General features: G+C 40.9%; 1 protein-coding gene across 4 annotated transcripts in view; it reads right to left on the bottom strand.

Moving 5' to 3' along the window:
- garnl3 (GTPase activating Rap/RanGAP domain like 3) overlaps nt 1-27,381 on the bottom strand; it is a 70,697-nt gene that overhangs the window by 33,548 nt on the left and 9,768 nt on the right. For 2 of the 4 annotated variants that reach the window (XM_022766428.1, XM_022766429.1), the window contains exon 2: nt 14,023-14,092. In XM_022766428.1, coding sequence (XP_022622149.1) covers nt 14,023-14,092 — 70 coding nt within the window. Of the gene's footprint in view, nt 1-14,022; nt 14,093-14,228; nt 14,267-19,791; nt 20,073-27,381 lie in introns of those variants that run through there. The other 2 variants (XM_022766430.1, XM_022766432.1) reach the window with 2 other exon arrangements.

Raw genomic sequence — 27,381 nt, 5'->3', positions numbered from 1 at the left:
CACAAAACCACAACTTGTCCTTTTTACATTTCACCTTTTGTATGCATTAAACAAACAAGATATATGTGTTTTTTTTCCTTTGGACAGAGCCAGGTTAGCTGTTTCCAGTCTTTAAGCTAAGCTAACCATTTCCTGGCGGTAGCTTCTATCAGACAGACGTAAGAGTGGTATTGATGTTCTCATCTAACTCTTGGCAAGAAAGCTAAAACACTTATTTGTCAAAATGTCTGACTATTCCTTTCACTTTCCTTCACTTCTGGGAAATGTGCAATCGGTTGCAAAGAACAGACGTTTACATTGCTGCAAACCTTCCTCAGGTCAGATTTACCTCTTCATAGATCTAAATATTACTCTTAAAAAAAGAACATAAGTCAAATGGGGAAGTTCTTTCTATACATCTTTCACAACCTATGTAAACATAGGTGTCTGTATAAATAAGTACAGTTAAATATATTAGATGTGATATTGATTTCTCAACGCTATGAGTCAAGTGTTCAGTCAGTCAGTGTTGCTGCTATCAACTGACTCAGTGATTTACCATCTTCTTTTCGCTCTTGAAGACATCTACAAAACCCCCTTCAATCTATTCCTCTTCACATCCTCATTTCCTTTTTAACCCCCAACACTGTCGCACTGAGTGATGTTTTGTTGCCAGGCAACAAAAGACAGTCTCCCCTCCCTGGTTGGTCTTTTTCCTCCTCCCTTTTTTATTCTCTGTATCTTTGCCCTCTGCTCTTTGACCGTCTCTTGACTGTTGCGCTCTATTTTGCTCCCCTCGCCGATGGGGGTCTCTGCTTTGTTGACGTGTAAATTTAAAAAGGAGTTCTGGTGCGACTGTGTATCCCTGCACACGCTGTGATACGTCCAGATGGCCTACAATGATCTGGAGGAGCCAAGCAAGAAAATGATGAAAAGGAAGTTCCTAGGAGATTGGGACTGACCTCCAGGAAGTACACACGGACACAATGAAACTAACTAATGATTATCCTCATTATCGATTAATCTGCTGATTCTTTTCTCGATTAATCATTTAGTCCATAAAATATCAGAAAATACTGATGTCCATCCCAGTCTTTCAGGGTATAAGGTGACGTCTTCACATATATCTTGTTTTGTCTGACCAGCTGTCAAAAACACAAATATAATCCCTGTACAATGATGTAAAACAGGGAAACCAGGAAATCCTTGTATCGGAGAGGCTGACAGCAGCAATTTTCTGGAATTTTTGCTTGAAAAATTACTCGAAGGATAAAGTGATTATCGGAATATTTGCTGATTATTTTTCTGTTGATAGACTGTGAACAGGTTTTTGAAGTATCCCAAATTTTCTTTGAGCATGTCAACACCATATCCTGGTGTCAGAAACCCGGATAAGCTAGCTGGAGTGCTTTAACAGAAACCGGGAGAGTGTGTCATGTAAACACTGTAGCCTATCTCGGCTCTACAGTCTTTATAGAGGAGGTCATCAACTGAAATTATGTTGTATTTTGTCAGTAAAACAAACGATGTGATGGTAAATAATGATAATGATGAATACTGAATTACATCATAATGTAAATAACGATCAACACGACGAAACAAAGGGAAAAGTCTGACTTCAGCTGTTGAGGTAGCACAGGCGGTACAGAAATGAGTGGCTGAGATGTTCAAGAATCCCAAACACAACCTGGATACTGTTATGGTCGTGTGTACAGGGATATGAATGATCAAAACCAGGTTAAGACCCAAAACCAGGACACTAATGTGCATGTAAACATAATTATTATCCCAGATAAAACTTCTGGCATCGTTAAAGGGAGGTAGTGAGGTCTATGCACAATGATAGATAATTAAAAGCATCTTGTGAATGGCTGTCTAAACAGGGCACAGTGTTTATCTGTTTGGAGAGTGGGTGGCATGGCCTACTTCAGCAGCTCATTAGATCATGTCAGACAGTACAATGAGAGAGAGAGTGATGAGAGCGTGCCCATCATGGAAAGAGAGAGAGGGTTAAAGTCCATTCAAAACATTCCTGTGGGTAAGTGAGGATAAAAGGCAAGAGCTTTACACTCTGACTAAAATCATTAATAACTGCCACACTCACTTTATTGTTCATGCTAAATTAAATCTGATATGCAGTACTGTTGCTGGGGGATTAGAAGTACTGCATGGACCCAGAGGTAAAATACTAGATCTCAAATGGGCAAGATCTCTGCTTCTTCTAGAAATTAAACAGCATGATTCTTCACACTATATTGATACCTTATCATCCTGAATGTGCTCAGTTTTGGTTTAGTCCATATATCTGTTCTTTACTCTCAGCAGTCTCTGAACTGTCGTGGGAAACACAGCACATTGTATTCCGTATTCTGTAATTCACTTAGAATTCTTCAAATTTCTTCATGGTTTTGGTTAGTTGATTGACAGAATATTAATCAGCAACTGAATTGTGATGATCGATTAAATGAGCGACTCATTTTTTTTTTACGCAAAGATTTACATCATTGACTGCTTTTAACTTCTCCCGTGATTCTCCAATGAGAAGATTTACCAGTTTTGTGACAGTTCATTCATGCATTCATTCATTCACAACCCTCTTATCATATCAGTCCACTGCCACTCCCTGCTGTCCGCAGTAACCCCAGCTCTTCCCTCCTTTCAGCCACCTGACTCTTGCCCGCCCACCTACTCACCTGTTCCCAATTCCCTAATCAATTCCTTGAATATACAGTTTGACATTTTGCGTTTTCAAAACGTATCAAATGTCTTGTTTTGTCCAAAGCGATACTTAGAAACATTAACCATCACAAAAGGAGATCATAAAAGGAGCAAATCCTCTCAAATTAAAAGCTGCAACCAGCTAATGTTTGGCATTTTTTGCTTCAAAAATAAGTTAATTGACTGACAAAATAGCTTCCAATTAGTTCTCACTCGATTGACTAATCGTTTAAAGTCAAAATGATAATGAATTGACTTTGAGTGGAAAATTATTTTGAAAAAAGTGTGAAAGTGTTATGATTTCACAATATCCTGTTGTTAAAATTAATCATTCCAAGCAAAATGTAATTAAAAGCTGAGAAAAGGTGTCATCAAGGTGTTTCTTCTACACAGTTGAAGAGTTTCGTCTGATGTAAAACATAATACTTGAACACAGGTCATGCAATTGAACAATGCTGTCATAAAAAAACATCAATATTGTAAAAATATTTCTATTAATTTGACATTGATTTCACCCAGCCCTAATATGCTCACAAGTAAAGCATTAGCTGTGTTGTCTCCCTGAGGTATACTGTATATAAGGAGATAATACAGTCTAGAGGTTGGAGAGCCACGCATGTTTACTGCAGGTGTGAAGCTCTGATAAACGACAGAGGTTTCTGTGCAGTAATTGGCTGTGTCTTAGGAGAGGCTGCAGAAAATACTGTCTTCTCCCCTTTTCATATGCATATTAATGGCCCTGAAAACAAATATATTTTCTGCATGTTTCCTGACGTGGTGGTAAGATCTTGTATTTGCATGTGTTTATATGTGAGTGAATGAGTTTCACTAATCCGTTAAGATCAGTGCATTTGTTTTTGTGTGTGTGTGTGTGTGTGTGTGTGTGTGTGTGTGTGTGTGTGTGTGCAGAAAATGGAAAGTAAATGTCGAAGATATAGGCCTCTATCTCCCTCCATTTCTTTTGCCTACTGCAACATTAACTGTCCAATCGCAGGATAATGGAGGGGAAACCAATGCAGCGTTCAGACAGAGCGATGCACTGGCTTCCTAGTGTATGTATGTATGTGTGTGTGTGTGTGTGTGTGTGTGTGTGTGTGTGTGTGTGTGTGTACGTGTCTGCATGTGAGAAAAATGTGTGACATTCGGTATTAAATGTACGTTTAGGTAAGTGTGCTGCTATGTGCAAATAGGCTTTTTCCTGTTTTTGGATGAAAGAATGAAAAATGGCAGGAGAAAGGAGAGATTAAGCGCTCTGGGGAGTCTGTGTATGTGTGTGTGTGTGTGTGTGCGTGTGTGTCTGTGTGTCTGTGTGTCTGTGTGTGTGTGTCTATGCATACACACATACATGCATCACGCAGCCACTGCTTCTAAATCATGCAACAGAAGAGGCGCAAAGAGGGAAAAGCTGCACTCCAACGATTCCCTGTGGGCCGGGAAGCAGGGGAGAACGGGGAGCCTGCTATGCTTCTACACTTAAACAAACAGCCCATAAAACACCTCACCACTGCCAGGGAGAAATAGTGGAGGGATGGGGCAGAGAAAAAAGAGAGGGGGCATCAAATGTATAGAGAGAGAGAGACAGAATGAGGGATGAAGCCAATGGGGAAGAGAGGCAAAGAGCGATGTGTAATGACAACAAAAAGCCAAATGATAAAAGAATAATAGCCGTCTCCACTATGCGTAAGCCCATGGGAAGAGGGCCGGGCTGAGGCTTTCGAGCTTTATAGATGAAGAACACACACACACATACACACACATTTAAACAGCTCCCATTTTAGGGCATGACTCTAACATTTCACAAACACAATCGAGCTCACGGCGTACTCAGAGAGCCACCGATTTCCCCAAGGCTCACAGGACAAAAGGAGCGCTGCAGTGCAGAGAGAGTAGTGCGTGTGTGTGTGTGTGTGTGTGTGTGTGTGTGTGTGTGTGTGTGTGTGTGTATTGGGGAATTAAATCAATACTTTTGTGAATGCTGATAGATAATTGATCTCATCAGTGGGCCTGTTCATGCACACTCACAATCCTCCAGGAAGGCAGAGAACTCGGGAGGCGTGGGTGGCGGTGCAGGAGAGGAAGTGGCAGAGGGTGAGGAGGAAAGTAGTAACTAGTGGGGAGGGGTGGGGGGTGGGGTGGGGGGGACAGGCAGGTGCACAGTCAGAGGGAAGATATGAATGACAGATGATAAAAAGAGATGGGTTGGGGGAAGAGATAAATGGTAGAGGAAGAGAGGAGGCAGAAAATGATAAAGAAAAGGAACAAAGAAAGGAAGGATTACATTGATTATTTGGGTTAGTGACACACAGTTGGAGCTCTTCGGATCGGCAAGAAGCTCTCAGAATTACCAGTAATAAAGATTAACAAATGCACTTGATAATATCTTTTTTTGACTCACAAGATGCATTTTAGCAAGAATTATCCAATCACAGTGACGTGTGGCGCGAATGGTCGATGAAGACTGAAGATTACTGTGTCGAGAAAACTAATAATGCATAACCTGCAACTTAAAATAATTCAATTTGGGTTTCTGAGTCAATTTTGTTCGCAACTCCAATTACAAAGTATTTGAATTTGCTACAATGATGAAGTATGTTTCTCTATAGTAGCCTAAGCATCAAAATTTGTCAGAACAAATAACATTTTAAGTACTACTGTTAAACTATGGCAAATGAGCTTTACATAGCAACACAGGAACAATAACGTTTCCATGTCTTCTACATGAATCTTTAGCAGGAAAGAATGCTAAACTTTTGTTTGGGACATCTAGCTTTAGCCTCAGGCTAAATCACATATGTAGCCATCAAGTGCATATTTAAGATCATTTAACAGGGTTCTCGTTTTAAAACACATTTGTGAAACATTATCATGTCAGCTGGAGACAAAGATTTAAGTCAGTTCACTGAGTTCTAGCAACAGCATTAGTTTATCTAGCTGTAGCTGATAAAATCTGTTGGCCAGAGTTGTCATTTCAGCAAACAAGCTATGTCAGCAGGTAGAAGTAAGAGTAGTGAATACTGGACGAAAACGAAGACCCAATGTTTCTAATATAACAGTGAATTTCGAGTGGTAATTCTGCCATATATGGTTAGCTTCAAAGATATAACAAGAGGAACTAGGCAGGGTGGAGTTGTAGTTAATGTCAATTATGCCACAGTGAAGCCAGACACAGTGGGAACACAGTATGTGTCTGTGTGTGCATAGTTGTTGAGACAGTGAGCGGGTGGAACAGGAAAGTTATAAGGTTGCTCACTGATAGAAAAGAGACTCCGAGTGGTGTAAGGACATAAATGTCTGTGTGTCACAGAGGCTATTCAATGACTCAGACAGTCTAAGATAAAAATACAACATTAGCGGCGTTTAGAGAGGGAAGTCAAATGTGGCAGTTGAAATCATGTGGGAAACAAGTCAAAAACCCTGTACGTCTTCCCAATGTGTTCTGTCTTTTCCAAAATGACTGTTAGTTTTTATGTGGGCTTCCTGATCATATTTTATTCACGGATGGATTATGAGATGATGCCCCTACACTATCTTTGGTGACCAATCAAGTGACCATGATTTCTGATTGAGAGGACCCTCACTGCATGGTGTCAGTAGTGAACCTAACCTGAACTACACTCTGATGACGTTCTGCATTTTATTTATTCTCCAGAAATCCAATGAAAAGGCTAAAACCAACAAATATTGACTGTGTATCCAAAGCCTGATTCCTCTGTGCCACCAACATCCATTGTGTTTTTAATAGTTTTTTTTTTTGACAACAATGGAGCTCTTTGGCACAGAGGAACAAGCTATATCAGGCTTTGGATACAAACACTGTTCTTGTTAGCAGGATCATTTCATTGTTGCTTTTGGTCTTTTTGTGTAATTTCCTGACAGTAAGAAAAATATAGAATATGACCAGACTTGGCTTCATTTAAATACTTGTGAATTAATTTATTCTTCTAAGATACAGTATAACCATTTGGATCAATCAGATAAATATGATGTGATTAGATAGAAATATGACCCATGAAGCTGCGATCAGACAAACTGATGACTGCACAACATGCATGTGAAAAGCTCTCTCATGTAGTGGAAGACTGCAAAGCTAATAATGATGTATAATGCATGATGTTGCTGCAGACATGAAATAATAACCAACTACCTGTCAAGGAGAAAATCAGAGGTGAAAATGTAAATCAAAGACAAACAACTTCTGTAACGTGGTTATTTGCCATGCAGCCCTTGACTGCACCTGATTAGCATTACTGTTGCCTGTGGCTAGGACGAATTCAGTCACGCTAACAACAGCACCACATCAATATCTGCCCATTTATACCTCAGCAACACTGGCGATGACTAATCTAACGACTAGGACTGAAGGCATCGGGCCACCCACCCACCCAGGAGGCACGCTGTTAGGATGCAGCAGCAAAGAGGGCCCTCAAGAGTGGGCAGATGCTGCAGTGAAGCCTGGGATCACAGAGCACAGCAGCAGAGCACCATGCATCAGCTGCCTTAATAGACGATTAGTTATAATCGGAGAAAATGAGAGGAGGAGGGGCAGATGGAGAGACAAGAGCGAGAGATAGAGGGAGAGAGTTTAATCTTAGGATGTTTGGATAAGCACCCACTGTGACATAAACGTCAAGGTGTTTTAAATTACTTTTAAAGAGGTGACTGATGCTGCAAGTTTTGAAGTTAGATGTGACACTGGTTACACTTAGAAACTGTTTTCTTCTTCTAGGCAGTATATTATACTGTAGATTTGTTCTAGTAAGAGCTAATATCAGGGCAGAGGGACGAATGAATGGATGAAGTGACACACCTTGGAGGATGTTTGCAAGTGAAAATGATAGCACAGATATGTCTTAGACAGAAAGTGTTAGAAAGAGAAATAAGACAGAAAAAAAAAACAAATCAAGAATTGCACAGTTTAAAGAGGCTAAGACAAGCTTTGGTCTCCACAGCCCAGATTTAAGTTGCCACCGACTCCTGCAGCTTCAAAGACATCAGAAAAACTTAACTGCATCTAAATATGGATACCAATAAAACACAAGCATAAAAACTATCAGCTTCACAGACAATAAAAGGAGTGAGACTTTTGCATGTCAGACTTTAAAGAAGCGGCCCTGGTGACCTTATTTCCTCAGCAGCTTCTGAGAGGGTTTGTCACCTTGTGCTTAAGTCTGCAAGTGTGTGTTCCTGTGTGCATCTGGGTGACGAATACCACCCATAGCACTGTAATCTAACTGCAGCATCTTGCTATAGTAAACCTGAGTGGCTCCAGTTATGACTCATGAGTGTGTACTCTTGTCCAAACCTCTTCAGTGACATTTCAGAAAGCTGTCCACACATCAGGGCGTGTGTGTGTGTGTGTGTGTGTGTTTGTGTGTGTTCTATGACTTTTCAATGACCTTTCATATGACAGAATGCAGAATTATTCTTATTTTCATTTAACATGCCAGTTATTTTCTCCATTACATCGTTGAATTTATGAAATGTCCAAAAATTGCAAAAAATTGTGCCTAAAAATTGCTGGTTTTGTCTGACCAACAGTCCAAAACCTAAAGATATTCATTTCATTTCATTTCATTCCAACAGCAAATATTTACATTTGAGGAACAAGTGGAGAATTACTTGTATATTTTCTGAAAAATCAATCAACACATTATCAAAATAGTCCCAACTGACTAAATGATCGACAGATCTCCATCATTGCCTTAAACATAGTCTTAATTTCTAAACTACCAACTGATTGTGACTACATTTAGACTGTATAAAAACAAGCTGAAAACTGACATATAGCTCCATGAATGAGTTAATAACTATTACATTTCAGAGAAACCTGAATATCAGTGAGAATAATGATCTGTTTAATAAAGTGAGACCATGTAACTTTTGAAAGAAGAAAAAATAAAATCATCCTTTTACGAATAAAAAGTTGAATTGCTGAGTAATAAAAAATCATTGCTGCTCAGTTCAACACACTCAGGACTTCTTTCTGCTGCAGTCTTACTTATTCTGCTATGACGAGTCACTTATGGTGGCTAATGGTTGTTTAGTAATGTGCATGTTGTACACAAATAGACATAGCATAAAAATAGAAACAGGAATCAAACACCTCATGAAGGGAAATTCAATTTGCCATCATCTCGTAACTGCCACTTGTGGCCACAGTGGCCACCTTTCAGCAGAAGTTACACAGTCTGGCTTTAACGTCTATAAGCACAAACACACGCAGTGACACAGAGTGAGATGCACACACGCTGAGAGTGGGAATAAATTCAGTGTGACGGAGCAGTCAGAAGCCTCTGAGGCAGTGACAGTAACACTGGTGGGCAGGTGGGAGTGGAGACGTCTGCTCACCAGTCACTGTGCAAGACTGACAGCTAACCCCTCAACACAGTGTTCCTCAAACACACGCGCACACACACGCGCACACACACACGCGCACACACACACACACACTAACACTTCTGACAGTCGTCGCAGTCATTGCTGTGAACTGCAACACACCAAACAGCACCGAGCTGAGACAAATGCACATGCCCACACACATCAACATGAGAGTGTGTGTCTGAATTCGGGCCTTATCCTCTATAACTCCAACATTTTTTATTTTTTTTTTCTTCCTGTGTGGTACAACACACAGCTTTGGAGACAACCAGCAACTTCCTCCTGCCGATCCGTCACCGCCTTCATCTCTGGGCCTCAAATAAACACAATTCAATTCACTGGGAAAACACCGCCACGCTCTCCAAACTGTTTTGTCAGGATGAAATGGGTTTAATTGTTGTCGGCTTCAGCTTTAGTGCACAACATACAATTAAGCTTTTGAAAGTGGACCGTGGAGTTGTCACTGAATAAAGCGACAAGACAGGGTGGGAGATGCCTTTGTATTTGTGTTGTTTGTCTCTATCTACGAATGCAGATGCCATCAATTAGGATTTGTTTGCTCATTTGTGCGGATGAGTGTGAGTCTGTGTGTGTGTGTGTGTGTGTGTGTGTGTGTGTGTGTGTGTGAGAGAGAGGTTAATAGGAACCTCACATGTGTTGACTGGAAGACTTGGGCATGTAATATGGGCTGATGACCAGTGTGTGTGTGTGTGTGTGTGTGTGTGTAGTAGCAGCAGCAGGGTATTGATTTTCCTTACTCCTTGGTGTATTTAGTGAATTGAACTTCCTGCTTTGTCTCTTACTTTTTTTCCATGTAACAAGAGGGACCTCCAGCACGAACAAGGCAACATCACACACATGTGCACACATGCACATCACTGACTCTCCACTCTCACTTTTATTCAGGAAAACAAAATCCCATGATGAACATATTGTGAGTATATTAATATTCCTGAACACCCTGAGCTTCTCATAAGCTGAGAGTGAATGTAAGTAAACTTGTCCTTCGATCTGGATTGAAATACCTCAACAATTCCTGGATAGATTGCCATGAAATTGGCACGTCTGTAGATGATGAACTGCAAAAACTTCGACTTCCCTTTGACTTTTCTCTAGCGACATCATCACATCAAAACTTCTGCTTGTCCTTGACATTCACCCCCTAAATGTTAGCATGTTAACAAAATGTGCATGGTGAACAGTGTGCCTGCTAAACATTAACATGCCAGAGTTACCACTGTGAGCATGTTAGCATGCTGATGTGAACGTTTAGCAAACAGAAAACCTTGAAAACAACCATCAATTATCATGACAAAAAAAAAATGAAAATTTTTATTTCAAAAGTCTCCCTGATTCCTACAGCTTCCTAAAGCAGATGTTTCATTATCAAATTAGAGTTCGAACAGAGTTTCTACCTCACACTCTGGCAGCTCTCCATAAATAGACTCAAATGTAACTGGATTCTATTGCTGGTTTTATGTACGCATGGACGAGAGTGAATCATATCACCACAACGGTGTCTGTGGAGGTGCCTGCTCTTATTGGTAACTGCTACCGCCAATTCCATGATGCCAAAAATAAAACAAACAGACAGGGTGAGTCATGGCTCTGCTTATGCTGGTCTCTCTTATTAGGGAGACCCTGCTTTGAATCAGAATCTCCCTCTTGTGTTGAGATTTTGAGAAAACATGTTTGGGAATAAGTCACCGGAGTCAACAAAGATACAACACACACAGTGAAGTGAACTGTAGTCGTAATGAGGTATATACAATGCTGAGGTCACTAACTTTTCTTTATAGGCACAAGATCTTCTATCAAACTGTTTGATACTGTATTTGTAAAATACAACACAAATACAAATACAAAATGTCAGTCTTTTAAAGGACGAAATGCTTTTAATGCCTTGAATAAATAAAAACACATTGTTCCAACAAACACAAGCAGGAATGATGATACCAGACTAGTTGCAGTTTTAGCTAGCCACGAACTATCCTCCATTCTTCTTTGCCAAGCCATAAAAGTATCACTGCAACTGAAGGATATACCACCACTCTGCCCAAATCTTTGGCCTGCATTTCAGAGAGCTTTGACCTCAGCAGGGTTATCTCTGCTGGATACTGCTCTGCTCACTAACATCACACCACCACAGACACCAAGTGCGAGGCCAAAGCACAGATATGACAAAAAGTCTTTGCTGCCCTGGTATAGCAATAGTCTGGTAGAGGCACACATATCAGAATAGTGGAGATTCAACAGAAAAGCTAATTGATTACACCGACTTAATTATTCGACTTTTATCCAAAAAGTCACACAAATTAAATGACAAAATATGTTGTTTCTCCATGCCCTCTAGAAACGACACGAGAGCAGTGTTTTTTATATGACGAAAGGTTCAGGTTAGTCTTAGGGAAAGATCACGTTCTCATATTGAAATAAGAACATGGTTAAGGTTTTTGAAAGTGGGTTAAATGGCTACCACCTTAAGGTTAGGAGATGATTATGGTCATGGTTAACACCAATAACCACTTGGTAAAGGACAAGTGTGATCATGGTCCTTGCTGACTGTCTGTAGCAAGCAGGTCTCCTGTGTTAAAGGAAGTAAAAAGATAGTTATGATTTTGGAGGAAACATGCTAATATCTTGCCTACTTCACATCGGACAGACACACAGACCATGAGCACACAGATTCAGCGTCTACTGTCTTCTGTCAACACGAGGAGCTGTTTGTTCGCTAAAAGGCATCAGGACCCGAATTTCCACCGACTCTTTTCCCCGACCTTTGCACAAGCCTCCCACAGAGACACAAAGCCTTTTACAGTACGAGCGCCAGACTCGACAAAACAGTTTTCCTTGTATGTTCACACAAGCAATTATATTTCTTGTCCCACAGAAAAAACAAAGACTTAATTTCACTGCAGAGTCAAGGACCAAAGATAATTGCTGAAATGTAAGCTTGGCATCACATGCTTATCTTCCCTGAAGTTATTCCGAAGATCAACCTGGGTTTATCAAGGTCTGCCATTCATTTTCCATTATGAACATACTCTTTTATTGAACATACCGCACAGCCTCTGATCCCTTCAGGAACCACCGTGTCTTAAAAACAGACTCATACTGGAATGGATTTTTTTTTTTTAGGTTTATGTGAATTTAGTTTTACTAATACATTTACACTTAGTTGATTAAACCTCTAGACCTAATCCCCACTAATTACAACATGACTGAGAGGGTAGTTCTGAATTAGCAATCGTTTCTTAGCACTTTTAAATGCCCTAAATACTAACTAACTAATGCTAAGGAAGCTGTACCAGTGCTGGTTAATATAAACTACTCATCAATATGAGCTTGTAGAGAAAGTCGATAAGGGAAGTAAGTGAAGGTTTTGCTCAGGGAACAAAATATCTGGATTAAGGGTAGAAAAAGTTTCAGGTCATGATTAAAGGAAAACAGTGTTGGTTGGAAACAGACAATGAACAATAGCAAGTCCAACTCACACACTTCTCTGGCCCACTCATCCACGCCCACCTCCTCAAAGCAAGGTTTTGTGGCGCTACATCTGCCTCTGTTCCTGAGGGAAGACCATCATAATTCACATGGCACCTAGAGTCCTTGTCAGGTAAATGTACTTCGAATTTACCGTAGGTCACATTTCACCAGTGACAAATGAGATGGCTTTTCTTGTAAGGACAGTCTCAAGTGGTGAGCACTACTGCTACCATTAGTCGAATGACAGAAATGACCAACAACAAACAGCGAACATGTTAAATGTGATGATTTGCAGCTTTTCTCTCTTTTATATGAAAATAGAAAATCTTTGGGTCTTGGACTTTACTCAGATACGTTGTTGTGGTCATTTTTCATTATTATGCAACATTTTATAGATTTAACCATTAATAAATCAATCATGAATTAAAGTAATTATTGGCTGCTGCCTATGGTGGTCATTTCAACAGGGATGTTTACACCTGTTTTCTATCTTTTCATCCATTATACTAATCGACAAATACATATCGTCTTAATATAACACCTAATCCATCCGTGATGGACGATTAGAAAACCCTTTAGCTTGTTAGATGCTATAAAAAATATTCAATTCTAGAGATGACGCAAGTGAAAAGACAACACTGACCAGATGTGACGAGTAAAAACAACACATGAAGCGTAAAAGAGGAACAGTCGCTCTGTGATAATTTGAATATCGAAGCTATCAGTGACTTCATTCTGGCTCACACCCACCACAATGTTTGGATACGGCTCTTTCTCTTTTTCTAACATACACCCACCCCCACCCCACCCCCACTCTCTCTCTCACACACACACACACACACACACACACACACACACACACACACAGAAGTATTATGTGTAGTGTAAGTCTGCTAGTGCTGATAGGTGGCCTGTGGTTTCTCCTCAACACTAATCAGCCGCATGCGTGGTGTGCAGCACTCATGGACAAACCCACAATATGTCTCTGGTAGGAAGTACGATCGCAGTGCATAACTCTAGGACTTCCTGTCGCTCTGGGCTATCGGGATGTACAGGCTCAGCTCACAGTGGAGGGATGCACATTCACAAACACTCCCCCAAAGCAACAATGACTCAACAGCTTAGTAATCAACCACAAAGACACACACTGTGCAGCAGCTTTACACCAGCAGCGTCAAAACAAAACAAATGAACTTTGGAGGCTGAACAGGCAGCAGAGCCCCGCTTCACTGCGAGTGGAGCACCCATTGTGATCCACGCTGGCAAAGCACATCACTGGACCACACCCAATACGTCATGACTCATCAGTCCCCCTCTGCTGTCCATCCATGCCAACAGCAAAGAGAAGAAGAGCCAGAGAGGGAGGGGAGATCATGAAAAGAAGAAGGAGGATGAGGAGACAGACACGCTGAGACACAAAGAGAGCAACAAACAGATGAGTGCATTGTGGGTGGGACTCACCAGCTCGACCGAACCATAGTGTTTCCTGCTGAAGTCTCCACGCCTGCAGCCCAGGTCCTCCGAGGCAGAGCTGTAACACAAACGCATGGTCAGACACACGGCCTATTTGTCCTCCATCACACCACACAAACACACATAAACGGTCACATCACTCATGCACAAGGGGCAGTTGCAGCATCTGCTTTTCTGAAGTCTCTTTATCTCACTTTGTCTTCTTGTTCATGGCCACTTTGTTCACACTACGTTCTTTCTTTCTCTCGCCCCTTCCCTTTTTCTTTCTGTCTTTCTTTCCCCTCCTCCTGTCTGTGCCTCTGTTGGCGTGACGGGGCTGGCAGTGGCATGGTGACTTGCTGGGAGCGGCGGCCAACCCAGTTCTGATTGAGATGTGGGTCCTGATTGAATTAAACCCGAGTGATAGATGGAGACTGGCTGCGAGAGCTGACTGCTGGTCAAATAGTCAAATGCACACACAGAGTAGATACAATCACTAATATATGTGAGGGAAAGTGACACACACGCATCAGACAGAAGTACGAAAAAGTAGTGCTAACAGGAAAGTTAAATATGTTTTAAGCTCAACAAGGGTAACAAGATTTTAAAGTTTATGTGGCCTTAAAAGCCACTTGTAACATAGACGTACTGTATATCACATATTAGGAACACAGTCTCAAGTTTACTTTTTCTCTGGCGTCAGATAAATCAGAGTAGTTGATACTACTACTAAAATCCATTTCAAATGCAACTGTACTATTTATTGAAAGCTTCTCAATTAAAGCTGAATGTATCTTGACATATGATGTTTTGGGAAATATTCTCAGAGTTATCTGAGAAGATCAATACCACTCTCATATCTGAGTCCATTAGCTAAGTTTAGCATAGCATACAGATTGGAAACAGGGGGAAACAGCTGCTAGCCTAACTCACCACAAAGTTTAAAATCCCCCTACCAGCACCCCTCACATGGATTATTTTGGTGTATAAAATACAAAGAGAAACAGATTGTGGTCACAACTTGCCGTTTTTACATTTCGGAATGAATGAGCGTTTTTGATAATATTCTTAATCTTAAGACAGAGCCAGGCTAGCTGTTTCCACCAGCCTTTATGCTAGGCTTCATATTCAATGCACAGACAAGAGAGTGGCATCAACCCTCACATCTAACTCACAACACAATGACCCAACAAGAACTTTGCTGGAGACTCTGGCTCCGTGTAGTGGCAGTGAATTGGCCAATGTATCACTGAACAACCCATGTATCACTCCTTAACTTCAGTCATGATGATCATATTACTATCGATCCACCCCGATCCATACAGAAGAATCACTTGATAGCATTGTAAAAAGCCTAAAATCTTGGAGTGAAATGAAACAGAAAGAACAAGCTGGGATATTATTCTGAAATGATCAATTCATCTAACTACACACAGCCAGGCAAAACAGCAGTGTTCTCAAAGCTCCCTTTTAATAGGATTTGATTTCTTTGGGAGACTAAATGTAATACGAATCTGGTTAAATCCTATTAAAAATGAAGTCATTAGACAAGCAAAATCGTTGCCAGTGGTAAGCGACAAGGTATGCCAAAGCAATTTCTCACATTATGCAGGGACACTGGTTAAACTGGGAAAATGTCAGGAGGAATAAGGTGGTTATTGTGGTCAGTCAAGGTTTGTAAGAAGAAGGCATCACGGATTAGACTGATGATAGAAAGCATGATACAAACCCGCAGGTGTTGGTACGCTACCCTTGCACAACAACACCTCGCACATGCTGTCAGAATGCAAAGTCAGCAACCCATATGTCTCAGTGTGCGTTACAGACATTTGATTGTCGCGCTGCAGCTGCATGAAAATAGAGATTGTATCTGATCGGTAAAGCATGCAAGCTGATGGCGGTGACCCTTGTGTTGCCGAGGCAAAACAAGCATTTGATATAGTTTAAGGGAACAGTTCGTAAAACGTATCATAAATTGCTCAAAATATCAGCAAAATATGTATCTAGTATCTGTACGATTGTCCGAGCCGTGATATGACCTGTATGCTTTTTGCTTCCTCTGTCTCTCCAGACCACATCCCCCACTCCCCTTCCATCTCCCCCCTAACTCTTCCCTCTATGGTCAGGTTTCTCTTTCTCTCTCTCTCTCTCTCTCTGCAGAGGAAGAGATGAAGGCAGAGTGGGGCTGTTAATACATAATGTAGACTCAAGCTTAAAGGACATATTTTAAAGTGCATCTGTACTACAGGATGTAGCCTATCCATCACTGTTTCCTTACTCACTCTCTTCCTGCTTGCTTGCTCTGGCGACTGGGGTGGGGTCTGCTGGAGCTCCATCGCAGCATGTACTCCATCGCAGGGTCCTACCTCACCCACTTTTTCTTCTCAGCACCCAGGTAGCTATCTTTCCTACCCTTCACCTTTCCTTTAAGACGGGGTCACAAAAAGGATTGTACATTGGAGGGGGATAATTAAGTGGCACCCATCCCACCCACCTTGCTAATGAAAACCACTCTATCTCCTGGTGAAGCTCATCTCCTTCGGGAAAGGTCTAATGAGTCCGCGGCTTTTGGTGATGTTTAAATGTACATATGAATAGATATTTTATTGAAGGCAAAAATGACAGATGAATAAGTGAACAAAATAGATGTTGAGGTTTGTTTTTTTTATTTTAAAATTGCGTTTAGCATCAACAACAACTCTCAAGTGGCTTTGGTTCAAGAGAGATGTTTTGTTGAATAACCTTGGTTAAATGGTTTTGGCTTTTTGGTTTGAGTTATTATGCATCAGTCACTTGGCGCCTTTTGTGCACACAGATTTTTTTTCAAAACCTCAACACTTGGCTGTATAATGCCCGAAGGAAAAGTGTTGGCTGCCAGGGTGAGAATGTTCCTTTGTTTATGTGGGAAAATATTCATTTGTCCAATTTTAGCTTTTTCACTTTTTAAAATGAGAGGTATTTTAACACATGTAGGAGGTGTAGCCTGTGGTGAACTAAGAGAGCTGTTTGCCCACAAGGTGTTTTCCTTCAGACCAAACAGATAAGCAGCACTCAAGTGATGCTGACACCTATTAAAGAGGTGGAACGGGCCAAGGGAGTAAAATGCCTGGAGACTGATGAGAAACAACAGAGTTCTGGGAGTTCAACGCAGTGAGAATGACACATCCAGATTTCAAGTACAGTATGTACGAGGAGTCAAAGCAACAACAACAAAAAACCTCCTCTAACAGTGGTGACTGTACTGATAGGAAATCTTCTTCTACACCAAACTAAGGACTGCAAATTGTCCCAGTTATGTTTTTGCTCCAAATCTTTAGTTTTTCAATATTGAGTAAGTGCTGAGTTTGAGCCAAGATTTATTCATTTATTTCATTATAATTATTTTTGATTTGAATAAGACTGCTTACAAAGCACTGATATTATGAGGTTTTATGTCCATTTTATATTCTCTTCTTTTTTTAGCGACGCTAGCTGTGTGGCTCTGGGGGACAGTGATGTTGGTCAGTCACTTCAGTCCACACTGAAATATCTCAACAGCTATTGTTTGGACTGCCATGAAATTTTGTACAGCCATTCATGTTTCCCCTAGGATGAATTGTAACTTCAGCATTTAGCACAAAGCTGTGCCAAAGCACAGCCACACAGAGCTGCTAGCAAGGCTGCAGACTCTTCAGTCTTGTGATAATAACTATATATAAATAGGCATGCCCTGTTAACCTACACTCTTGACATGCTGCATAACATGTATTTGAGATTTACAGTTGAAACCATTATCCTGCATTCAAAGCTGTCCGTGTGTTTGGATATCATAACTTGAACTCTGCACCCCGACAGTTCAGGTATCCACTTTCCAGCAGCGTAATGGCTGTTAGCCAAAGAAAAATGACTTTGAAAGCTTGGACCAAAGAGAAATAGCTCTGAAACAGAAAGAGGTAAAATGGATATTCATTACTCAACTGCTGCCCTCAGTAATGGAGTACGGGAAAGGTTACAAATTGTGGTTTCTGTCACAAGGCAATGGACAGCGGCCACCGAAAGGCTCCATACAGTAAAATGTGAAGTATAAATCACAATGCCACCCATCATATGAATCCTCCTTGTGCCGCTCAAGAAAAAGCCAATCCTTTTATGGGTTACATCACCTACCGTGTGACTCTTTAAACTCTTAAATCATTCAGTAAAGTGGCTCTTTCAGAGACTCTGTTTGACAGAAAAGCCAGAATACACCAAAGAACCTTAATGCTAACAGGTGTAGAAGCAATACCAACCACAAGACTGTTGAGAGTGACGATGGAAAGCATAGAAAAAGCTCAACTGGCAGAAAATTGAGAAATTATCTAACATTTTGCATCTCTCTCACACATACATCCACACCTGGCAACTACATCTGTCAGTCTAAATAATTCAAATGTCAGTCAACTGTTTTCTGCAGCAGTTCCCACTGCAGAGCTGTGAGATTCAAACATTAAATGACACACATTAGAACTGTTCTCACAACAGTTTTTTCCTCCATGTGTAACAGGTCCACTTGGGTGAATCCAAATCATTTTTTGAGATGCATGCACCAAGACTTGATATTGAGTTCCTGCGAGTAATAACAAACACAGATGAAACAGATGCTGCTTGGTGCACTACATGCACAGTACACACAAACACCAAGCCATCAGACACTTCAGTACCACAGCTTCTGATTAACTAATAAGTCACAGTCATTTTGCTACAGTGATGAATGGAGGGGCCAATTCATGCAATAACAAGCCATAGCAGCAAAATGACAAGAGCATTTAATGAAATTATCCTTTCACTCTCTTTGGTCTCCTCTCTGTCACCTCTCTGCACAATTGCTGCAACATGGACAGAAGTGGCTTTGTTGCTGGTAGCACTGTGGCATAAGAGCTGTATGTTTACTATATGATATCTCTCTACAGTGGTCAAGTGTCACTGCAGCCCCGAGCTCCCCGGTGTTGCTTTAAAACTGGTAAAGAGCTGCTGCAGTGGTGGCATTTTCAGATCCATCAACAGTAAGAGGCTGGAAATGAGCTACCACAGAGTAACCTTGGACTACATCTGAACTCAGCTGCACAGTTAAAGCCAGATGCTCGCCTTCAGCGCGGCCACATACGTTATTCTGTTGCTGCCATACACTGCCTGAGGTGCATGCACCTCCAGTCTACCTTGAACTGAAAGGCACGACATGAATTATTCACGATTTTCCGTGTACATACTGTAATGTCTGTCCTCCCCCAGAAAGAGAAAAAAAGACAGCTCAATTAACAATCAAGAGATGAACCATACAGTTTTATAAAAACTAGCTGCACATAATAAACCAGCGTTGTGGCATAATTAAAAGCTGTTGTGGCGGAAAGAGTCTGTTGAGGAGCGTCAATACTTCCAGACTGGAGACTTGTGGATTCAGTGGCGCTCAGTTCGCCAGCCATCCCAGAGTAAATGGAAAAAAGATCAATAAATCGTGCACTTGATACATAACTAGACAACTATGAAAACTCGACCCAAACAGTCGATTATTGTAAACATTATTAGCCGATCCAGCAGGGTAATAAGGCACTTTACGCACCAACAAACGCTGTGTAAACCGGAGCAGGTGTTTCCAGCTTCGCCTAAATTGCTCGGGGCTGCATAATAAAATATGCCAGTGCTGCAGGGATATGACAGAGCGACGGCAGAGAGCTATGCATTCAACAGATGAGAGCTGGCATGCAGAAACACAGGTAACAGCAGGATTTTGTTTTTGTTTTGTTTTGTTGTTGTTTTTTTTACCGCTGATTGAAAGTCAACAGTTTGTTAGACGCTGGATCCACACTGTTCATGTCCCCATGCGATGTCAGTCCAGCGGACAAGGCGACAACAACAAACCGGCGTCTCTCTTTTTTTTCTCCCACCCGTCTGTTTCTCCTCTCGCTAAGAGCTCAGGAGCATCACTGCGGCGCAAACTCCGACAACAGCTGATCTGAACCCGGTTGGTGGTCGGACTCTTGTTGGCTCTTGGCTTTGCGCGCAACTGGTCACAGCATGATGGTGAAGCGGAACAGCTCTGCCATAGGAGCTGTGTGTTTACTGTGTGATCTCTCTCTCTCTCTCTCTCCCCCTCTTCCTCTCTCTCTCACTCTCCCTCTCCCTCTCTCTCTCCCTCTCTCTTACACACACACATCAGTGGTGCATTTCAAGCCGACACAGTTTTATGCTGGAGGCTCTGCAGAGCAAAAGGCACCATTCAGAGCAGATTATTCTTATCGCTGTTTTTTTTTTTTCTTTGAGTTGCTGTTACATCACCGTCAATTACGCGAAGCTTCTCTACAGTGACAGTATCCTGGAGCGCAAAGTGATGTCAGAATGCAGGACTGAGGCTGAGGTTCTCAGCTCGTCACCCGGTGTGAGCTCTGAGAGCAAATATAAAGGGAACCCTAGACGTTTTTTTTTACATTTTTGAAGTGATTCTTGGTAAGTTAGGAACAGAAAAAGGCAGGAGATGTCTGTGTGCAGCTTTGCATCATCCAGTGTCCAATTCATCAGCTTTTATTTTGAAATAAATCCAAATTTGCAAATAAGTCACGCCTTTATGAAGGTGAAACTAATGGCTTAATTAATAGGCTATTAGTAAATCATGAAATAATCCTTAATATGTCAATTATAGACCATTGATAAGAACAGTTTTGGGGTTGCCAGGTTGGCAGGTTTTTATCTTTTCAAATGCTGCAAATTCAATAATAAATACTCAATGGTGACCCACATTCTAATCAGCTCTGACCTTATAAGTGTTAGTAAGACATTAATCAAGGTTTTAATCCATCAAGTCTAAAACTGTAAATATTAATATGTTGTTTATAGATTCATTTTTTTTCTTCCACAACCTGGCAACCCAAAATTTGTTCTAACAACTGATCTATAAAACATGAGTGAATGATTTAAGCCATCAGTTACAAGTTATACATCCTATATAAATGGGTAGCACCATTTCTCTCAGAGGAAAATGATCTTTGTGTTTCTTTGGCCTCTCAGATCCTCACCAATCAATCACTCTTATGAGCTCTCCAGGGTCTACCCATAATCCCACTCAACAGGAGGTGGAGGCAGTGATGAGGTCATTCATTCATTCATGCAACCTCTCTCCTCCTTGTCTCCTTTTTTTTTATGTTTTCAAAATGCACTTTTCTACCTTCTATTGATTAACTCCTGGGTTAATCAACATTCTGGTCTCCTCTGGACGACACAGCGACATATGCACAGATCTGAGAGCAGCGTTTATTACACTGCTGCCATGTTCATTAGAGGGATTGAGTGACAACGTGCCACAACAAACATCCACTCTTGTGTTTTGTTGACAACTGCTTGACTGCCTCATTGTTTGGGATCCCACAGACCTTGATACTGTATGTGTAAAAATACTAACAATAACAATCACCTATTGTTTTTCCTTTACATGTTTTTGTGTTTTTCTGGTCTCATTAAAGCTAAGTACTGAAAAGCATTGAAGTAGAGAATCTTTCATTTGCCACACACAGCACCTGCACATTTGATGAAGGTGACAAAATACAGAAATGATCATAAAGCATTTTTATTACTAGAGCTGAGCCAATAAATCAGCTGACATTAGCTTATTGCAGATGTATCACTATCGTGTGTATAGTACATTTCATATGTATCTTGGTCACAATTCTTTAAACATAGAACAAATCTATTGTTTATGTCGTGCTCATGTTAAAATAAATAATAAAATTACTATATCGTTATCAGATTATACAGACATAGACACCAGCTTCAAAAATCCAGTTTTATCCAGTTTATGGTTATTAACGGTTCATGTTTTTCTAGGGTGAAGTGAATGAATGTAGCTTCCTCTTTAAAGACATACAATATTTTATCCTACGTAGTTTGGGGTCATTGAGACGTTAAAGTCACCGAACTTCCTGTTCGACCTCTTATGAGCAAACTTCAAACTTCAGTGACAGAAATCCAAATAGGGTTGTGTAGGATTTGGGAGAACTGTGTAAAATCTGCTGTCAGCATCAGTCACACGTAGGTTCATTGTATTTAACCATGTTTTACAGTTGGGAGCCTGAAACCCCAAACAGAAGTAATGTTTCATATTCTGTAACGGACATCGGTCATCAGCTCAAAAAAATGTTTATAAGCAGTTGTCATAAAACCGAGGAAGGTCATGTATCAAGGTGATAAAACAGTGTTACGCCATTAAAGAAGGCCTGGGGTCTCCTAGACGACAAACACAACAAGGATAAGATCACATTTTTTCAGATCTGTGATAAAACAATATTCACATGCCCATATGTAAAACAGAAAACAAAGATCCTTTCCTGATGAGATTCCAATGTAAGAGATAAGGGGACAAAATTCACAGTCAAATTTTTTCTAATGAAGTGGATATTTGCCAAAATAAATTGCCTGATTTTTATTTCCTCTGACAGCGTTTCCTTGCTGAGCTGCGGTGCAGGAATCGTAAGGAAAAGAATGAATTCAGTGCTAAGAAAAAAACTGAAAGCTTGACTGCTGAGGCCTCAGTTCGCTTTGGTTCAACATAAGAATTTATTTTGTCCCGCGTCCTCTACATTGGAATATTGTTACAATAGAAAAGGATCTCTTCTCAGCCAGTATGGACAGCGACCACAGCAGAAAGGGGCATATGAATATTGGTAAAAAAGACTGACTTGAGAAAATGTGAATCTGTCCTTTAAGGTTCTTGAACAGTCAGGGGGAGGATGGGGAAAAGGAAATAAAAGGCTTAAAGAAAGTACTTGTCACTTGTCAGTATGTGCAGTGAGCAATATTGAACATGTGAGGGGGAGGACGTGTAAAGAAAACAGAGGAATGGGGCAAAAAACATGTCAAGAAGGACTTTAATTCTCCAGTCTCTGCTCACACACGCAGAATAGCAGGTGACATATGAGCTTAGGTAAATCTGATACCTTCACAATAGCCCAGCCACAGCCTATGTCTCCAGCTCTACACACTATACACGTGCACGCACACACACACACACACACACACACACACACACACACACACACAACATGAAAGAGTGCAGGAATGCTCGGCTCAGGCTACACGACACTCAGCTGCTCATCAATTTTTAATCAGTAGAAACCCCCCTCTGTGGCACGCCACACCACAGGAAAACACCTAAAGCTACTGACACACATGGCATTTTCTCCCGTTTTCTCTCTCACTGTGGATGTACCTTTAAAAATAGCTCGGGTTGAAATGCAGCTGAAATCTGCAACGGCCTGAAGAAAAACAACGCTGTTTCAATAAAAGACCACTGAAAATAAAACCTTTGGTTTCTCACGTCAGGATCGAGTTACAAACAACTAACCTGAGATACCTGAACACCCCCACCTCTAATTAGAGCCCAGAGGCTGATCTCTCTCTCTCTCTCTCTCACACACACACACACACACACACACACACACACACAACAAACATCCAGGACGACAGTTATACATGTTGCATAAGCACAACTTTGTCACACGCCCTCCCACTGACACGCACTGGCCTTTGCATAAGGGCTTCTGGTTTTTTCAACGGTCGCTTGTAAATTCGGTCTGCAACAAGGGAAGTTCAAATGGGGAAGACTTCCTGTTCAAAGATTAACGTTAATGTCAACGTAGGAGCTATCGACCTGAATGCAGAGCAAAACTGTTGTGAGAGAAAGAACTGGTGTAATGTGACAATTGTCTGCTGCAGGTGATGAATATAATCCACTGGTTCCTCACAATGACCTGAAACCGAGACCTGCTTCCACAAATATACAAGAGCTGTTTGTGTCTTTCGTGATGCCCTCAATGAAATCTCCACTGCTAAAAGACAATTTAGACAACTCAATCCGGCTGTAAATGTGTGTTGTTTAATTTACAATCATGTAGAGTAGAGGAAAAACAGCATATATCAGAATCAGAATACTTGCAATTAAATTCAAACGAAGATTAAACTAGACTCATCGACTAATCCGTCTTCCAACAGTCATGGCTACAGTGTTGAAATTGACCTGTAGATATCTGGGAACTGTGTTTGGTGACGGATTGAGATTGAGTGAAAACACAGATGTATTTGTGAAAAAGGCTCAGCAGCATCTGCACCACCTACATTAACTGAACTCCTTTGGAGTAGATCTGAGAATACTGACATTTTATTCCTCTTTTATTTAAAGTATTTTAACTTTTTCATGTATTTCGCTTCGCTTTGTCAAGAGGACAAGAACTGACTGTAGGGGGTTGTCAACCTCAACTCTAAATTTACCGGCAAAACACAAAGATGCCTGGCACAGCTTAACACTGAACAAGTCCTTGAAAAGGCATATGAGATTATCAGTGACCCCACATGTGACTACTTTTAGCTAATGCCATCAGGACTGTGTTTTAGATTACCAGCATGTCAAACAAATAGCAAACAAATAGAAGTTTGGTTTTATTCCAGAAGCCATTAGACCTGTGGTCAGTTCGCCCTGTGCATACACCGAAAAACCCACTTCTTATTCTGACTTCTCCCTTTTTTTTTAAAATCATAATATGTACCTTTGTCTTGTTGAGCAGCTATGGACTGGCCACTGTTATAGATCCTTTTTATGTGTGTAGGTGAGTTGTTTATGTGTGCTTCGACGACACCGCTGCCTTGAATTGCTTCTTCAGAGACGCATAAAGTATCTTAAATTGAACTGAACTGAATTCATCAGAACGGCTCGGCCTTGAGCTAATGATGAGTTTAATAATGGATTAATCTGTTGATTGCATTGATTAAAAATGGCCTAAAAACATTAAGATGAAGTCTCCAATATTCTTGTTTTATCCAATCAACAGATAAGCGCATCAAAACATACAGCTGCTATGATCAGACTGAGGCTTTGACACAGAGGTTGTGTATAGGACCGAGAAGAATAGGATCAAATGAAAATAGAGTGTGTGGAAGATGCAAAAAGGTTGAAACTAGGTCTACTGGAATGAAAAACCCATATTCCCAAGAGGAGAAATGATAAACCTATTAAAGATAGTGAAAGCAGTTCTAAAATTTAAAGGCACCCTGTGGATTATTTGACCACTAGTAGTGTTATGAACTAATGTTTTCAAGAGTAGGCACCAGTTGTGTTTGCATCATGTGTAGCCATTACACTTATCAACAGTTGGTGGCTGTGACGTGCCAAGAAATGTAGCACTACGCCAAAAAAGTAGGTTGCTGGTAAACAAACATGGACGTAACCAATGTAGGCTTCAAACTCACAATAATCTTATCTGCAAATGTTTTAGGAGCAAGGAAAATTTATTTAACAAGTATAATGATGCTTCCTGGTGAGAAACAGATATGAAGATATTCAAATTTACAATGATATAAAAGAGAGAAAAGCAACATATTCTCACTTTCAAGAAGAAAGAAATGACTGTTGATAAGATTATTTTTGTGGATTCATTTTCACTTGATTGGTTTAGTGTTTCAGCTGTATTCATGACAAAGCAATCCAAATACTAATGAGGCTGCATATCACCTTTTCATTCCCATGATCACGCCATTTGCTCACGGATTAACCCAATTTAGACTACAGTAGGTGTCACCATATTCCCAACCACCATCCGTGTACATTCGTGTGTCACCGAGCTGCTGAGTGCTGCTAAAACAAACCTAAAGGTTTCATACACCCTCAAAAGTAATCTTCTATTACAGTGAATGACCCGTGAGGTTTGTGCTTTTGGAGCTATTAGTTAGGAAGTATAAACTATAACCCTCAATCTTCAACACGTGTGTGTGTGTGTGTGTGTGTGTGTGTGTGTGTGTGTGTGTGTGTGTGTGTGTGTGTGTGTGGGACCTGACAGTGATGGACTATCCCAGGCTCTACATTCCCCAGACGAATGCAACTTCAAAAGATCAGGATATAAATGTAGGTGTAAGCATTATAGTGTGTGGGTTTACAATCCATGCGTCAGTCTGCGCCACTGGTGGTTGCGGTGCACAGGTACACAAAATGCATGTGTGTATCCAATGAGCACTCGCAGGGTTATCCCCAGCAGTTGAAGCCAGTTGAAGCTGCATGATGCGGATCAGGAGCTCTCGAGTCAATAGTTCGCTAATCCCTCGGAGCTACGCCGCCTTCTCTCTGGACAGCTGCCACGCCGGCCCTTTAGTCTCACCAAGTAAGCCGTGTCTGACCACGGCACCTTTCCCACGCGTAGGAGAAACACTGCCTCTGTTACTGTGTGTGTGTGTGTGTGTGTGTGTGTGTGTGTGAAAGCACACAAAGTGATTAGATGTGAGGTTACTGACACTAGATCACACTGGGTCCAATGGGATTCATTTGTCTAAATACAGATGTATGAAAATATGAACAACATAGTGCGACCCACTACGACAAGTGTCAACACAGTGGGGTTTTATCTGCCACACACATCCAGGTGCAACATGCAAATCATTAGACCTGATATGATTCCACTTTTCTTTGATGAGGCTTTGTCCCTGGATAATATGTAACCTGTGGGAGGAAGCAGTAATGATAGATGGCTTCATTTGATTATTGAATGATTCAACCATTGTTTATCCACTGGCACTGCTGTACACACTGGAACAGTAGAAGCAAATTTCATCCATGTTTTTGTTCCTTGTTAAAGGGGTTTTCTTTGGAGTGTTTCCTTGTCTGATCTGAGGATCTAAGGACAGAGGACGTTGTGTGTTGTACAGATTGTAAAAACTCCCTGAGGCAAATTTGTGATTTGGGTTATAGAAATAAAACTGAGTTGACTCGACCAGTCGCAGCAAAATGGTGAGTTCAAGAACACATTTAGCGTGAGCTGTGAACTTTTTGGCAGTAGTGGAGAGTAACTAAGTACATTTGGTCGTTTTCTTTTTATTATTCATTTAATTTTATTTGATGCCACTGTATTCCTCAACTCCACTACATTTTAAAGGGAATTGTTGTACTCCACTACATTCATGTGTCAGTTTCAAATAAAGACTTTTTTTTTCCATTAAAACATTGTTAAAGATTAAAACAATGGTTCCCAAACATTTGCATAGTAAGCAGTTCCACCAAAGGGTGATTCCCTCTTTAAAATGTCTGAGGCCCAAAGGCGTAAAAAATATACAAAATAAAAATGAATAAGTAAGTGTTATCTAGGGTGGTCTCATGACTCCACAGATATATCTTGTGATCCTTTGGTTCCCCTTTGGAGAGGACCAAACCCCAAGGTTGTGAACCACTGAATTAAACCACCTTACTATCTCCACTGTGCCCATTTTCTACACATTGAGTACTTTTACTTATTTTAAGCGCATCTTGCTCTTAGTTCTCCTGAACTTTGACTTCAGGAGGAACTTGAATGCAGGATTGATCGATTTACAGAAAATTAATCCACAACT

Source organism: Seriola dumerili, unplaced genomic scaffold (genome assembly GCF_002260705.1).
Source record: "Seriola dumerili isolate Sdu_G_001 unplaced genomic scaffold, Sdu_1.0 BDQW01000853.1, whole genome shotgun sequence".
Classification (NCBI taxonomy): Eukaryota; Metazoa; Chordata; class Actinopteri; order Carangiformes; family Carangidae; genus Seriola; species Seriola dumerili.
This window is presented reverse-complemented; position numbering and strand designations above follow the sequence as displayed.